Here is an 18,001-nt window from a genome sequence, read left to right as displayed (position 1 = left end):
CACAGTTTAAACATACTCTCATTTTAGCCTTTTTTTCTCCCTGCATTGTATTTTTCGTGAAATAAATAAAATAAATACAACTACAACATTAACTTACCATACAAAAACAAAAAAAAGACTTGATGCATGAGCATTTATACTTTTTGGTTCATAATTTAGAGTATTTGGGATAAACTGAAGAGAAATTTGCTGTGGTGCGCTCTTAGTCATAGCGAGGTGTGTCTAATGTGTAATGTGCTGAAGCATGAGGGATCGTGTCCTAATGGTTTAATAAATCTTTCAGGTTCTTGTAATTTTCTTAAGACCCATACTGATGTGCAGAGGAGTTATGTTTAAGGGAGATAATGACAATAAATATTCAAAAGGGCTTTTCACACTGGAAATAGTTAACCCCTGGTTATTCTAAACGCGGGGTTAACGGAATCCTGCGTTATCTGTTTCACGTTTCACACTGTTTATACTTAGCCATGTGTTAAGAGATAACCCTGAATATTTATAATCTGACGTTTCACACTGTTCATTCCTAAACCCTAGTGCTGCGTCCGAAACTGCCTACTTCCATACTACATAGTAACAGAAAAGCAGTAGGCGAGGTGAAAAGTACCCAGATGACCTACTACTTCCGGTTAGATTTTAAAGTGTGCAAACAACGGACACTTCACTATCCCATGATGCCACGAGAGAGGAGTTATCCAACGAAGAAGACGAGGAATCGTCATATTAGGAAATGGCGGGAGAGCTGTGTTTGCGTTGGTATGCAGAGCCGGCCCTAGACCTTCGGGGGCCCTAAGCACAATTTGGTCGGGGGCCCATTTGACCGTTTTAAGTAAGGCCTAAAGAAAAGAAATGACTACCTTATAACTATACTGTACATATTATATCTACTATGTTATTTTTTTTATTTTGTCTTTTAAATTATGTTTAAATTATTATTATTCTATGTATACTGTATGTTAATGATCTTTTTAACGCTGCTGGTCCTGAGTACGTTCTTATGTGGCAACATGTAGCCTACAGAATGACAATAAAAGACCTTGGGGTGGTCCCGGACAGGGATTATCTTAAGCCCGGACTCTACCTTAGTTTAATTAGAAAACATAACCAATTTTTACAAACATGCCTTACTAAAAACATTATTTGTGTGCATTTTGAGGCAAAACAAAGGGCACTGGTGTATTTTAAGATATGTCAGTGCAAGATATTTTCAATTTGGACAGCTCTTAGCCTACTTTTATTCTAGTCCATGCCTAGTTTAATTTCTGTCAGGGAAACTGCCCCCTTGATTTCTTGATTTGAGTTCCATGTTTGATGTCTAACAGGAAAAATACAACCCCAAATCAGAAAAAGTTTGGACACTGTAGAAATTGTGAGTAAAAAAGGAATGGAATAATTTACAAATCTCATAAACTTATATTTTATTTACAATAGAATATAGATAACATATCAAATGTAGAAAGTGAGACATTTTGAAATTTCATGCCAAATATTGGCTCATTTTGGATTTCATGAGAGCTACACATTCCAAAAAAAGTTGGGACAGGTAGCAATAAGAGGCCAGAAAATTTAAATGTACACATAAGGAAAATATATGTATAACCACTAGCTGGCAGTGACTCTATGGGGCCCTCTGCTGGCCACAGGGCCATTCGCAATTGCAAGTGTCGTTTAGTGGCTGGGCCGGCTCTGCTGGTATGACATGACGTAATGATGACGTTTGTCACGTTAAGTCCCAGCATGGAGGATGTAGTATGTCCGAGTCGCATTCATACTACCAGGATTCATACTATACATTACCAAATGTTTTATCACCTTCAGTGATAACCCTGTTTCTAAATTACAAGTGTGAAACAATCTTTAACCTAGGGTTAAAAGCAGTGTTTAGAACGAAAATAACCCAGGGTTAAGCGCAGTGTGAAAACCCCTTAAGACTGTCAACAATTTAGAGTAAAAAGTGTGGTATTGTTTTGAAAACTTTAGTCTTTAGATGTTAATCAGTTTTCCGAATGAAAAATGAACAGACACACATATTTCCTCTTTGAGCTTTTTTTCCGTTAATCTAAACTATAAACTATAAACCAGGGGTCTCCAACCATTTTGTGGCCAAGGGCTACCACAATGGATAAAACAATCTGGAGGGCTACTTTTAACATAGTCTAATCAAAACTTTTTTTGTTTTACTTGTTGATTTGATTTTACCTATTGATATGTTTTAGTATTGTTTAAAATGTTAACATATGTAAACTAAGCCAAGCTAATCTCCACTTTGTAAATTTTTATTCCCAGAAATCCTACAAAATATGTTGTCTCCCAAATACTTGTGTCCTTTTTTTGTCACATCTATAACACATTTATATTTTCCTTTAAAGCAGAAAACACATGCATATGCTGATATTTAAAGTCTGGAATCAATCAAAATATAAACAGATTGTTCCAATATATTGGTAATTATACATTCTTTGAGAAATTATATTTAAATTTTTGACTAATATGTCACATTGTCACATAGTCTAACTGGATAAATATTTTTAATGAGGTCACTGCAATGCATTCTGGGATTGCCTTTTACACATAAAATACATGCACATCTGCTTTATATTTTGGCCAGAAAGTCTTAGAAGATCTTAAAAATCTTACAAGGCACAATATTTGGTCTTCACAACAGCTTTTGTAATATTAGTGCACCTATGATACCTTTAAAGTGCCGTCTAGTTACATTATGCGGCTTTCACATAGGACGTGGTGTGCTATGAAACCCATTCATTTCAATGGCTTGCGCTGCGCGAGGTAGGCAGCTTAAAGCTACGTGAAATGAAGACGGGCAAAATCAGTCTCTGTATTACTTATCCACTATTTAATCCAAATATAAACACAGTAGTAATTTATTGAAAACTCTGCCTACTTCCCGCGAGGGAAGCGCACACCGTGTCCTATGTGAAAGCCGCATTAGGCAAAACTAAAGCTTTGGTTAAGTGTTGAAACCCCAGTGTAGGAGATACTATAGATCACAGCTCTATGGCTCATGCTGGTGAAGTTTGAGTTCAGGGCTCATCTCATTTCCCAATGCTTCGTCTCTCTCTTCCCTATCATTTCCTGTCTTGTGGTCCTGTCTAACTGTCCTATTAGTGGTTTTTGGAATGAGTGCAACAATTTTAGGAAGTCAATCCGTAGACTAATCATGCCAGTCAATCACACACGCACGCATGCGCGCACGCGGGCACACACACCTTCCCAAATACTTTTTCAGTTAATGAAGGATGCTCCTGTTACAGAAAACAATGCAATTTTTCTTTCAGAATTTATCAGGGCATGCTGCCAAGGATGGGGTGAGCATGCATACCCTCTCATACCACTACTGAAAGAATTAACGCTTGTATTCATCTGATCAAATCTTCACTGCTCAAGTATTTTATAAGAAACAATTCTGAAGTGATAACAGGGAAACTGGCTTTGATGCTAAAATATTATGTTACATTTCTATCTAAATACATTTATTTTCAATATTTTAATTAAGAAGTTGTCATTAAATTGAATTAATTAAAAGTTGGTAACAGCTGGTAGCACTGCTTACAAAGAGGGCGGTCTATTCTGTTGAGTAAAGACTGGAGTATAGTTAGTTTTTTTTACGTGTCAGCGAGCGTACACGCACGGTTGAATGCACAGCCTTGAAAAGCATCCTTTATTTGGCTCGAAGGTGTACACAGGTTCATGCACATTGAGTCAAAATGTTAAACCTCTTATTTGCATATATACTCCTTTATGCACATGTGTGACATTCGCATAGTACACAGTATGTGCGGTTACAAAAATCTGGTGGTGTAAAACCCTCACTTATGCGTAAAACTAAACTACACTTCAGGCTTAACTTAAGGGGAAGTGTTCAAATTGTTGTGTATCTTTGTGTGCATGCACATACCATTCGCCTAGCGCTTCCAGGCATCTCATGCGACCCAGAATAAGCTCTGGATCCTCTTTGTTCATGTCGATTTTTTTGTCATAGGCCACCAGAGCATCTTCCCACTCGTGAAGTTTCTCGTACCAGGTGGCTTGAATCTCCTGCAGAAAAAAAACATAAAAAGATGACAATAGTTAAAATACAACAAAGCACATATGATCACATCCAGAAATCGTGAGGGAAACAGAGATTAAAAGAAGATTTCCTTTGGGCGGAAAGCAAAAAAAATTGTTTAAAAATCCAAATTTAGTAAGCCGCAAATCCATCAACTGAGTTTCGTTGCACTAAACAATGAAACTTCCAATCTCACAGACTGGCAACCATGGAGAAGCACATTGCCCAGTATGCATGGCTTCAATTGTTCTTCTAACTTTTAATAGAGGAGAATAGAGAGAGTTTATTTCAAAACTGGCAGTAAGCCCAAATGAGATCTGGTCCATCTACCAGACAGAATGTAAATGGGTAGTTCAGCAACATTTCAAATTCACACTTAAACAAAGTCATATTTTATAAATGGAGGACATGAGCAGGCTTTCTGTTCTGATAAATGACTGTGCAAGATTTAAAAGTAATTTTTCATACTGTGTAATACACACATCTGTGTGTCATTTGACCCAATAAGGTTCAAAAAGCTGATACAGAAAAAAACAACGAAAATCTTTTGGGAAGAAAACAATACAAATACATGAATGTTTATTAATCATTGAAAAAGAAATGATATCTGGATATTTAACATAACTTATGTGTCCATGTATCTAAACACTTCTCTTTTAGGTTAATTGTTTGAAAGGCAATACTTTGGCAAATATGACTGTCTTGTCAAGCTTATGAACTTCATAGAAGAGACACAGGGGTGACCACAATGACATCTTGTAATGATTAGGAATCACAGAGAGATGCAATCATATCTTAACAATAAAAGACTGTCTGTAGAGTTATGTAATAAACATGGAAAAATGGTGAGACTTCATCCAAGACCTCTCCTCTGTTTACAGATGTTATTTTATAACTGGGAGGTGTCCGTCTCGTCTGGCAGAAGACACTCAGAGGACAAGAAGAACCATGCATTATACATAAAAAGATGCATCAAAACACATCAACCTAAGTCAAGGATACGCTATTTTAAACAAAAATCTCTCTCTCTCTTTCTCTCTCTCTCTCTCTCTCTCTCTGGTAACTTGAGCAAACTTGGTAAACTCTCCTTCCACTCGAGCAATAGCAGGAAACTGCAGGATCTCTAAAACCTAAATAAAATTAAATCTCAATTTCTTTATTCTGTCTTTTTACTTCATTCTGCTTAAAAACATCAAGATGTGTTTAGTGCCAAGAGAGGTCACACTGAACACCAACAATGCCTAAAGAAGACATTTAGTCCTGAAAATATTTTTACTTAGTTTTTTGTGTACATTTTTCCTGTGTTTTCTGTTTGTATCTTAATCAAATAGATTGAAAAATAAATATGGATGGACATTAAAACTTCTATAACAACAAGTCTAGTTTTGGTGGTCTAAGACTTTTGCACAGAACTGTATATATATATATATAAGATTCAGAAGATTTTTGTTTAAAATAGATCCATGTCCATAAATCCATGTATCAATCATTCATTAGTTTTTATTAGGGGTGTCCATGGTTAACCGATTAACCAATTAACCGTTAAAAATTTTTAACCGAGTGAAACATTTTGCTCGGTTAAGTGGCATCAGGTGACAGAATTTTCCCACCTGTTAATGCATGCAGACGTGCGCATTTTACTTTCACTTTTGAATTACGCAACTGTTTAAATGCAGCGCTTGCGTAAGCTGCGTTAAATAGCGTATGAATTTGCGTGCAATGCGAGTGCAACAGCTGGTTTAATTAAGTGCTTGAGTCAATGTGGGCAGGTAATTCTCGCAGAACTCGCCAGTTCCAAGCAGTTCCAAGCAGTGCGAACCGGCTACCAAGCAGTGCGAACACAGGAAAAATGTACACAAAAAACTAAGTACAAATATTTTCAGGACTAAATGCTGCTTAAATGATCGGTTTATTATTTTTCTTGATAAAAAATACAACAAAACGATCTCGCTTATATTAAACATCATATATATACATTATAACAAAAACGAGTAAGCACGCGGCTTCTGCTATCGTCTGGTCATTCAGCTCGCCTCGCAAACTCTGACAGAAATAAATGAAATCTGACACCTGCGACTGCTCTGTGACGTGACGCGCATTCAGCTCCGCTTCAGGCATCAGACACATTCAGTTGTAAGTGTTTGCTCTCTCTAACGAAACTAGATGATTTAATTACAAGAAAATATCAAAACAACGGTGAAAGACGGTGTCGGGGTGGGCAAGTGATCTAACCGGTGAGAGGCTGAAGCACCGGTAATCACCGTTTCACGGACTATCGCGACAAACCCAGCCAACACCCGGGCATCATAGAGAGGCGGCTGCGGAGCCTGCGAGTACCTTCGCCCAGCCTACCATCCCCGCGAATGCAAAAGTCAGTGACATACTTAAACTGCTCTGTCCATACCACTGCGTTTTATTTCTATAAATTAATTTCGTTTTAAATGTGGTTCAACCAGTTATTAAAGGTATTAAAAATTAACTACCCCTTTGTCGTGTGTCTGTATCTCTGGGTTGCGGCACGCATAATATGGTTAACCGAGTATTAACCGCTAAGGGTGTCGGTTAACGGTTAATGAAAAACTTGAAAACGTGCAGCCCTTGTTTTTATAATTGAAACCAAAATTAAATAGTTTGGTCAAAAGTGATTTCATTTCGTATTCATATTCAATTGTTTCGTATTCATATTTTGCTAATACTTTGAGTGACAGATGTCGTGGGCCTACTTCATTTTTTTTCTATGACATTTTTTCTACATGACATTTATTCTACAGTACATTCTTCTGAGAATACAATGTTAAAAAATTATATTGACAAGACAAGACAAAATAAAAAAACTGATGTAATTTTTGTATAGCCTACATTTCATATTGGCTATAGGGCTCGGCGGGGAGTCCGTGGAGTGAATTTCGAGGGGAAATGGAGGTTCCACCTCAAACTGGTTAGAAATTTAGCTATATTTAAAATGACTCCCAATTCTGAGTATTTTTTATATTTTACTATAACTATTATTTTACAATGCATTATCAAGCTTGTCACATGACACTGTATAACTGATGTATCGGTTTAATTTCAGATATTTTCTCTTATTTAAATATCCAAATTTTCATACTACAATTTTTTTTCTTTAACCTGACTTAAATTCTCAATAAAACATACTTCTATAAAAATGTTATTAGTTATTTTAAACCCATCTAAGAAGTCATCTCCAAATACCCCTCAAACTAAAGTTTACCCAGTGAATTTCTGCCTCATGAAATTTCTTTCATACCTAACCTCTCTTATCAGACAGAGGATGCACAACGTAAAAAAGCCTATAATGAAAAGTGCTGCATTTACTACCCTGCAAAGGCAAAGGGCAGTAACATAAATTTTTTAGCAAAAAGTATTTATTGATATTTTTGGGACACTCAAGACCTCCTTCATCATCTGGATAAGTATCTTGAGTTAATTTCGTTGATTTTTCGAAACAATAACTATAAAGAATATGTCACCACAAAGTGTGCAGTCATGAGTGCAAGTGCAAGACTAAGTGCAGGGCGGTGTGCACAGCATTTTTTGCACAGACGCGTCAAATTTGGCTTTGCGCGCGGCTCTGCATCCGAAAATAAGCAACGTGACAGCATATTAGTTACCCATAATTCACCCATCCCCTCTGGCAAATGTGTAAGTCTGTGGGAAACACTGCATACATGTGTGTAAAATCAGTATGTGAATGTTTTCACACAGAAATCATGATTAATCAACAAGTTTACTTAAATAATAATCACATAAAGTTTATTTCTAAGTTTCAGATCAAACCAAAGTTCATGCTATTAAGCCACAAGAGACCATGACCAGAGTAAAGATGCTATAGGGACGATCATCTAAAGTCAATGTGTGAAGGACGACAGCCAGATTGCAGATGAATTGAATGCCTTTATTGGCATTGCATTTTTTCTGAATACAACAAAATTAGGAGGGTTTAAGCACTTACCAGTTCTCCGAAATGCTTCATGGCATACTCCAGAACTCCTGACGCCGCCTCAGGCTGCTGCAGTTTATTGTTGATGCTGGAGAGAAAAAAATATTTAATCAGAATTGTTTAATCTATTCTAATAAAGTTTGATAAACAGAAGTTTGGGTTAGCAAAAGTTTAGGAACAGACTCAAAGAATAAATGATCCCCCTCTGTCCAGCATCTTATTATAGGCCATCTATATCAGAGGTGGCCAAACTTTTATCCAGCCCGCAAAGCAGTTTATGATTATATTAAAATCGCAATGAAATTAAAATGAAAATAAAATGACATTTTTTGTTTCGGTATATTGTGGCATTATTTTTTACAAATGTCATATCTGTAAGCTTCATTATTTTTTTTTTAATTAATTTGCCTTAAATCAAACACTCAAATCTCCTCCCCTCCTCAAAACGATCGCTCTTTACTTTCGGTCATATGGTATAGCAGGTGCAGGGTCAGCAGGACAAAGCGGAGACGTTTCTGGCTTATTAAAATAAATATGGAAAATGCTAATTTATTTTAGAAAATATGACACGTTGACACAATTGTCTCCAAATTCTTAAAGAGACAGTACACAATTTTAACACTTTATATATTTTCAATGTAAACATACAGAATATTCGTCTAAACAGGGACGTGCACAGGAATTTTTAGGGGCAGTTGCTCTGACCTAAATAAAGGGCACCCCCCCCCCCAATTTTTTTTTAAACTCACGGCCTATATGAAGGACTGAGAATAACAGGGTCTTTATTAAAATCAGCAAACATGTTTGCCTAATGCCTACCAAAAAAATTGTATCCTAGGCTGCTTGTCTGCAAGCTATGATAGCTAGCTGTAATCTGTCTGATTATTTAGGCTTAAACGTGGCAATCTCAGCCTAGATTCATGAAGATTTTAACAGAGGTGGAAAGAGTAGCCAAAAACTTTACTCAAGTAAAAGTACAAGTAACTAAATAAATAATTACTCAAGTAGAAGTAAAAAGTATGCAATGAAAATAATACTCAAGTAGCGAGTTACTAGTTACTCATGAAAAAATAAATCTAGATATACACGCGCACACACACACACACACACACACACACACACACACACACACACACACACACACACACACACACACACACACACACACACACACACACACACACACACACACAATACAGTGCCCTCCATAAGTATCAGAACTGTAAAGACAAGATTTTTCTGTTTGCTGTGGGGACCAGAAATTGGTAAGATAAATATCAGTATGTCAGAAGTTTAGAATGTCACATTTTATTAACCTTTGTTTATGTTTAAACACATGCTTCAACAACAAAGAACAACAGCATTAAATGCTGACTTATGTGTGTTGTACACAAATGCACATAAGTGAATCAAACTGATCCTACACATTTTATGCTTTTCATGTGTAAACAATCAGGACACAGCTCAGTGACCATAAAAAAAATAATGTGACAGATTCTGTACTTTTGTCTCATGTTCATCTTTTAATGTTTAGACATTTCTTGACTCCACAACAAACAGAAGAATATGTGTAAAACTGCAACATACACAAACAGTACAGAAAAAAAGAATACAAACACAGAATAGACAAGCATTTCAAATTAACAAATTAACTCTAGTCTCAATGATGATGTAGCTTATAGCTGAAATATCAGACAAGTAAGCAGTTTTGCATATGTATAAAGTTAGAAATCTCCTATGGTCTGAGGACATTACAGTTTACACTTACATAAAAATGATTTTAGACAAAACTCATGTTTTCTTACGTTGTCATGTTACGTGTGTTTTGTGAGAATCACTTACATCATACAGTACAGTATACAGCGAATCAGACGTCAATCATCGATGGATTTTCTTCAATCAGTGCTTCAGTGTTTCAGGAGGTTGCTCGCGTTTAACTGTGTCTGACGACGAACAGGTCGCGTGTATGTAATGGCGGGTACATGTGTGAAGTTTTGCTTTTAGTTAAAAGATTGGTAAATTCATTTCCACGTCACCCAAAACTGGTTATATTCTGCGTGTTTCTACATAGGTTACGAGTAAAACAGCTTCGGATGATTCCGTTTTGGAGCGATCTGAACAATTCATTCAAACTGATTCGCGAACCAATTTAAACGTTTGGCCCATTCGCTTTGTAAAGAATCGACTCAAAAGACTCGTTTATTTGCAACACTTTGTAAGGAATCGACTCAAACGAGTCATTAATTCGTGAATGCGCCAGAAACACAAGATAGCGATTTAAAAATAAAATACAAATTTCGTAATTAATTAAAATACAGTAACGAAGGAACGCTGCATAGTGTAAACGAAGTAAAAGTACAATTTATTTATTTTCCACCTCGGAAGGGCAACTTGAGTCGAGAAGGGCATATGGGCAGTTGCCCGGGCAACCTGAGCAACCCCCCTGTGCACGTCCCTGCGTCTAAATGATATACATAAATAAACTAAGCTTACATATTAAGATAATTTCTAACAAAAATATTCAAAGGCTGAATCTAAAGCAAAATAGGCTCCTACAGTTTTTAAAATAGCCCATCCATATCATTTTATTGTTTGACTTTTCAGTACTGTTCATATTTTCATTTAAAAAGCAGACATAAAAGTAACTTAAAAGTTACTTTCCCTAGTAACTAATTACTTTTGATATACAGTAACTGGTATAGTAATTCAATTACTTTTAAAAGAAGTAACTACTAACTGTAACTAATTACTAATTTTCAGTAACTTGCCCAACACTGGTTATTTGCAAGGACTTATTGCCATTTTTAAAAACAAAAACTGCTTACCTCTGTTTTTAACATCATGATGAAATGTAGTAATTATCTAGCAAAGCACATAAAATGATTTGCCCTTAAGAATTTTACTATTTTATACAAATGGAAATTAATCTGCTAAAAAAATGGTTACTAAACTGATAAAACCATGGTTACTCTTCCTTATGGTGATTACTGCAAAAATGACCCACAATCATACTGTAATACTATGATGTTTTCTTCAGAACTGTTTATATATGTATCCAGTGATATGCACAAGAGTAGAGGTTTTTATTAGGGTTTTTTAAATATGAAAGTAGTAAAAATTGTTCATAAAAGTAGGGTTTATATGAAAGTCTATAGAACAGTAGTAACTGAGTGTTGAAAACCTGATGTGGCCCTTGAGTAAGAAAAGATTGCCCACCCTGGTCTAAAGTACAGACCCATTCTGAGGACATGGAGTCTTTGTGTAGTCTGAAACTTAACTGCAATGTCCATGACTGTTATAATACTTGTTTTTAAATAAAAGTGATTTGTTCAAACTTCAAGACATCCTGATTGCATTGTGCTCATGAGCTCTAATGATGTAGCAAAGTTAAACAAAAGTTATTTCAAAGAGTTACTGACTAACAGACTGATTTGTTTAAAACCATCTACACGTGGTCTCACACCACAACGGATTTAAATCTGATCTTCTTTTCCTGTGTTAAATGTACATTTATTCATTGATTTTCATCAGATGTGCCAGGTAGTGTTCATTTGCTCATTTAGTTTTGAGAATGAAGTTTTATTATAAACTGTTAAAGGAAGATTTAGAGTGATATAACTTCAGGCAGTGTAGCGCCGTCAGTTTTTCAGAGATCTTTAGAGAGGCCAAGATGAAAAACACTGTTAACAAATCATATTTTTAGTCCTGTAAACACATGGATTAAAGTGAAAAAAATTCTTCTGACTGAAATTTTTTTTCAGGCCAAGTCATATTCCTTTAACTAAAACTTAAGGTAGGCCAGACCAATGGCATTTTAAGGGGAGATTTTTTGCCGTTAATTCCATACTAAAGTCTCCTGTAGCTGTAGTTTGCATGGCATTTAAGATGAAGGCAAAAAAGCTAAATAACTCACTATATAAAAAGAAAACATGAATATCACCACCTTTAATGAATCTTTTATTAATTATTTATGAATTCATAAATGTATTTATTTTAGCATTTACTAATAGTTTTTTTTTTAATCAAAGTTGAAACTGTTAACATTAGTAAATGCCCCATGAAATACTGTCAATTACTGTAATGACATAAACAAGAATTAATTAATGCTTATATACTCTATATTTTTCATTGTTTGTTTATGTTATATAATGCATTTACTAATGTGAACAAATAAAACTTTTTCATATCATATTATTCAGTACACATAAACGAATAATCCAGGGTCTGTTCTGTTCACACAACAGCTCTAATACAGTAACGTTATGTATGAATATAAACCCTGAACGAGCAACTCGAGTTAAACTCGTGTATAATTCGCACAGGATAGTGACAGTTGTTAATTAAATGACTGTACCTTTATCAACAAATTATTATGTTACAATAGAGGGAGCGCTGATGTGCTATTTTATGCGCAATGTTTCTGCTGTTTACTTTCTCCTAAGACCTAAATGGTCGTGTTTATATGAGGAGCAAAGACGGGATTTTTGACGCATATTTGTATTTAAGGCCAATAAATTAGCAAAAATACTCACAAACTCAATGAGAAGCGAATGCGCAACTTGCATACTCCTCTAACACAGAAACAGCGGACGCATTTACTGTTTTTTGTGTTTGAATGGCTTAAAATCACTTGTTTTTAAACTGCGGTGCTTAAATATATGTACAAATCTTACGTTATTGTGACCACACGCAAATGCAACTGCAAGAACCGACAGGTACGATGACATCAAAGTGCCGCGAGAGCATTTCGGAAGCAGTCTCCTCTAATGATTCCTCGAATCGTTCTCTCACGGGATTTGGATGTTATCTGCCTCTTCTCTTGGTTCTTGTGGCGCCACATGAAGTTTACCCACGAGTTTAACAAACCCGTTGTATCAGCCACTGCACTGGCTAGATGAGCATAGCAATCAAAAACGTGACGCGGATGATTACGTACGGCAGAAATCATTTACCCCCAAAATACAGGACCACTAATCATATAATCAATACTGTGCAAAGACACGTAAGTTACCTGGATGTATTGGTTGTTTTAGCCCACGAACTGAAAGGCTTGCACTGGTCTTTTACACCTTTATCAATCTTCAAAACATCGGAGCCTTTCTGCATTATAAGTTTGTCCATGCTAGCTGAAATAAAGTTTTACCTCAGCTTAACATGATACACTCAGAAAACCCGGAGTGGATCCGGTGCGTAGTGATTACAGAACACTTACAGTGGAGAAAGGAACGTGATTTGGCTCCACTCCAGGCTTTGATTACATCCAACTTAAAAAGGTGAATACACGTCGTCTTTATGAAAAGTGAATTTAATAATTTTGCAATTGACGGAAATCCGTCTAGCGACGGAAAACTTTAATCCATGTAAACATTGATCATAAAATAAAACTGACATGATCAGTGAAGGCTAAAGACGATAACAGAATCATTTCCTTAAGCCTGTCTAATAAAACACCAGCAATTAGCTAGGCCATTTGCACAATACATAATCTGTCAACTATTTTAGTGCTACATTTATGATTCTTCAAAATGCTGCTAGAAATCTTCCCATCTGGAAGCACTCATGTGTAACTTTAGTTTTCCTCAACTGCAACTGCAAGACTTGCCAATGCAGTACATCTGCTTTTACAATGGTAAGGAGATCCCAGCGAAAGCGAATGTTGCCACGACTTTTATTGTTGTTATACTGGACCGTTTCCTATACATTCAATTAAAAATATCATATGTAATTCATTTGCATCAATAACATTTGCAATTTGTATGAAAATCATTTATTTACGATATCTACTGGCCACCATGATACAAACAATAAATAGTATATAGACGGTTTCATCGGGTGCACGTGTTTTGTCGCGGTTACACACCTAAACTGAACTTAACTTTCGGTCTCTATTTGTTTAATTATCTAACTAGCGGCTAAACTGAACTCTGGAACAAAAACCTTGCTGAAAATAAATGTTTTGGTTTCCTAAAGACTTGGGAAGACGGCGATCATGGATCAACCCATGTGAAGGGAGGTTCGGAAGCTAATTTGTATACATTAATATTACACAGTAATGTTAGCTCAGTGTAGTTTTAGCTATGATTTGAACTAAGGCAATCTACTTGTTATTTATTTTGCTTGTTATCAGAAATAAAAGCACTCTCTTGCTGTTAATTCTTTGGGAAGTTTACTGAAAGTTACGTTTGTTCTACAAAAGCCATTTGTTTATGTTGTTGTTGCTGAAACTGTCTATAAACACATTTTCTTAGCATCTTTTAAGATAAGAATGCTCTTTCAAAATATTACAGTCAAATTAATAAAGTTATTGTGAAAAACACAACCCTGAGTTACTGTTCACAGTTCACAAATGAAAAAACTCAGTAAAGTGTCTCAAACAGAAGATGAACTGTGGTCGATAAAAGCCCTGCCTGTAGCGTGCGATCTCTGAATTGGTTTTGTGCCGGATTCACTTATGGAATTAATGAAGTCAAATTATTGTGAACCCATGCCCATAAAATCAGCGCTGACTGCAATTAGCACCGGGCAAACAGCAAAGAGCAATTAAAAAAATCTGCTGAATTTACATAGAAACCCAACTTAATCAATGATAATCTTCCTCTTGTATGCAGTTAAGATGCCAAGGTCTTCTGCACAGGCGATGTCTGTATGTCTGACCACGATTAGTGTCGCCATGATCATTAAAATCACTTTTTTTACAAAGAGCAGCCTACCACAACTGACCTCTGCAATGATCTGTAGAGAATGTGGCATAATCAACTTCACCTCTTATCCTCTTTCCTGTCTTTTAAAATCCCTGTAGCAGCATACTTACAATGTGAGCTCAACTAATTGTTCAGAGATTTGGCAGGGAAGGTGGGGGAAACAGAAAGATGAATAGTGAGCTCGGGTAATTGCGTCTGATGATATATTTTGGAGACACCGGTTAAAACAAATCATTGTCACCAGTAAAGAATTTATTAAACACATAAGTATGGATGACAGAAGCACATGGGAGGTGCTCAAGACAACATTAATCCTGGATCTACAGGCTTAAACACACAGAAAAATTACTTCATGTTGCACTGCAGGCCTGCACACCAGCTGGAGGAATCTAGTCAAGTTTTGGAAAGCTGGTGCCATATTGCCTTTACTCTATAATAATATGGTCCAGTCCAGAGAGAATTCGATCCGGACCCGCCGGGTGACCACCCACCCTCCTTTGCGTTGTACTGCACAGCACGTCCTGCACGTCGCATATTTTTTATCAGTTTTGTTTTTAATTGTCATGTTAAGAAAACATGCATGTGTTCTTTAAAACCTCTTAAAAATGTGGTGTAGTTTCTCCACTATTTGTCAGTGCCATGTCAAAAGCAGCAACCCTGCTCATAAAAATAGGTATGTTTGAATTCACAGGGCACTGCAAGAACCAACAGGTGGATGACATCAATGTGCCACGAGAGCGATTCAAAGGCAGACTCCTTTATATGATTTCTTACATCGCTCTTGGGATACTTTGATGGTTCTTGCGGCGGTGCATGAAGCCGAACACACCCAAATAAAACAACCATTTGTAAGCCTGGATTTTATCCAATGGTTGCGAGGAAAGCAGAGACACTGTTATTAAGAAGCTGTGATGGGCGTCAATTAAACTGTGGAGCGGATGTCTCTCTCCGTCCCCGTGATAAATGCATGCACACACACACACACACACACACACACGCACGCACGCACGCACACACACCTTTTTTATAAGTCTGCACTCAGATTCAATGGACTGTGCTAAGCTATGCTAAAAGTGGCACCGCCAGACCCAGAGATCAGCTGAATGGATTCCAAAATGGTAAAAATCAAATGTTTAACTCTAGGGCAGTGTTTCTCAAACTTTTTCAGCCCAAGGACCACTTCATCTTCCAATATTTTTCTGAGGACCACCTAACAGAATCTGACTCTAACACGCCCCCCAAAAAACAACAAAATAGGAAGGATAAGCTAAATTTAAGTTTAATATGCAACTGTTTTAAGTCAAAAACTTATTTTTTAAACACAAATGCAATGCTATGTTCAGAAATTATTATATGAATTTTATTTAATTTGAAAAAGTAAATGTAAAATGAGTTGCAGCTTAATATGAACAACAAACTGCACATGTGAAAAAAAACTGCAATTAAACATACTGTAACAGCCTAGGTCCCACTTAATGTCATTCCAAAGAGCCATTAATTTAAAACTGAGGTGGTGGGTATGTGAAGTTTATGGTTGTAACTATGTTAACAATATAATGCTGAAAAAAAATTCCCTTAATGTCCAAAATCACTGAAATTACAGGGATTTTACACATGAAACAAAAACTAGTACATTACAAAACTAATAGATCTGTGGATTTTAGCTGCTTTCAGTTTATGCTTGACATTAAGCTTTATTCTACATTTAAATAGGTAAATAAGATCCATATCACACTCATTGAGAATTTAACTCATTTACTCACTTCAGTGCACATATCAAAAAAGTTTATAACATGGAACATAACATTGTTTCATGCAGTTTTTTGTCAAAGCTAATTATTACAGTAGCCCTATTTCAACAACAACAGCCATCTTAATAATTGGCAAACATTAGGCTAGCTTCTAATAAGACAGAATATGTTTTTAGATTTCGCAAGAGCAGTGAAATCAGGTGTATGTTTGTCAGCACAATACGCATACAGTGGTGCAAATGAACTGTTACTCGTTTAAATTGCATTATTGTGTGAGAACGATGCTTTGAATTTTGGAAAAACGGCAGTTTCATTTATTAAGACATGTAACGTAAATGTCATTGTTGATAAGCAAGTCATAATTGAGCAGACATATCAGACAACAATTGTCGGAAAAGGCAGTGTTTTAAAGCTGGAAATACAACAAATAAAGTTAAAACAGCCATAGAGTCCGGTCTCTTAACTCACCACAGTCAGCTATCGCGTCTTGAGACGCGGGTGCGAGCGGGGGAGGCGATCGCGTTGAACTTGTGGACCAAAGCGCGAATATAAACACATGACACAGCTGCTCGCACCAGTCACGTGACTCGCGCTCTGCAGCTCATGCTGTATGAAACAGACGCACGCGCATCAACTCGTAACTGTAGGGCCCGTTGTCTAACTTACTACATTTATTCTAGAGATGTCTTTTTTACAGACTACATAAAGGGACGGATCAAATTACCTTGGGGGCTGGGTCTGACCCGCGGGCCGCCAATTGAATAGCCCTGGTATAAACACTTGCCTAATTTAGGTCATCTTTTGGCGGACCACTGGGGGGGTTTGGCGGACCACTAGTGGTCCGCGGACCACACTTTGAGAATTACTGCTCTAGGGGAGCTGGAAAATGAACATATTGTCCCTTTAAGCATGCAGACTTTAATTAGAAGTGCACCGTTTACACTGTATGAAGTGTAACCCCGTCTTAGTTTGTTGTTCCCCCGCTTACCCCTACATATGAAGGAAAGTGAGGTGTTAAAACCGCACACAATCATACAGCTTGCATACTTTCCTGTAAACTGAAGAACAGTTCAAAGAATGGAATGATAAAGATTAATGATGCTTGAGGAAACATGGAAGATACTACAAACCTTCTGCCTCAAACCATCTGGATCAGAGTTCTGGACACAATATGTATCTGAGCGCAAGCAGATCGGTATCAAATGATATGAATTACAAAGTAAAGCCAGCTTTATTCACCATTCAGAAAAGTTTTAGCGACCGCTGCCTACAATGAATTTATAAACTAGAACTTTTATTGTGTTTCTATTGAATAATGAGAAAAAATGAGGAAACCAATCAAAGTGTTTGCAGATCTCTGACTATTATTAATAACCGAAGCAGCTATAAACCCATCAATATGCAGAAAGTCTTTAGGCAAGCTTATAAAACCATAAACAGACAGACAAATGCTCAGATATTTAGCCTACTTCATCTTCTAATTCAGATACTTTTCCAAATCCATACTCTGTATTACCTTAAA

At 36.5% G+C, this 18,001-nt stretch overlaps 1 protein-coding gene across 1 annotated transcript in view; it reads right to left on the bottom strand.

Annotated features, from left to right (window-relative positions):
• Window positions 1-18,001, bottom strand: part of mtor (mechanistic target of rapamycin kinase) — a 123,731-nt gene that overhangs the window by 38,231 nt on the left and 67,499 nt on the right. Inside the window, exons 29-30 of the mRNA XM_065271338.1 lie at window positions 8,040-8,115; window positions 3,914-4,053 (exon numbers count right to left, since the gene is read on the bottom strand). Coding sequence (XP_065127410.1) covers window positions 3,914-4,053; window positions 8,040-8,115 — 216 coding nt within the window. The remainder of the gene's footprint in view (window positions 1-3,913; window positions 4,054-8,039; window positions 8,116-18,001) is intronic.

Source organism: Paramisgurnus dabryanus, chromosome 11 (genome assembly GCF_030506205.2).
Source record: "Paramisgurnus dabryanus chromosome 11, PD_genome_1.1, whole genome shotgun sequence".
In the NCBI taxonomy this organism is placed as follows: Eukaryota; Metazoa; Chordata; class Actinopteri; order Cypriniformes; family Cobitidae; genus Paramisgurnus; species Paramisgurnus dabryanus.
This window is presented reverse-complemented; position numbering and strand designations above follow the sequence as displayed.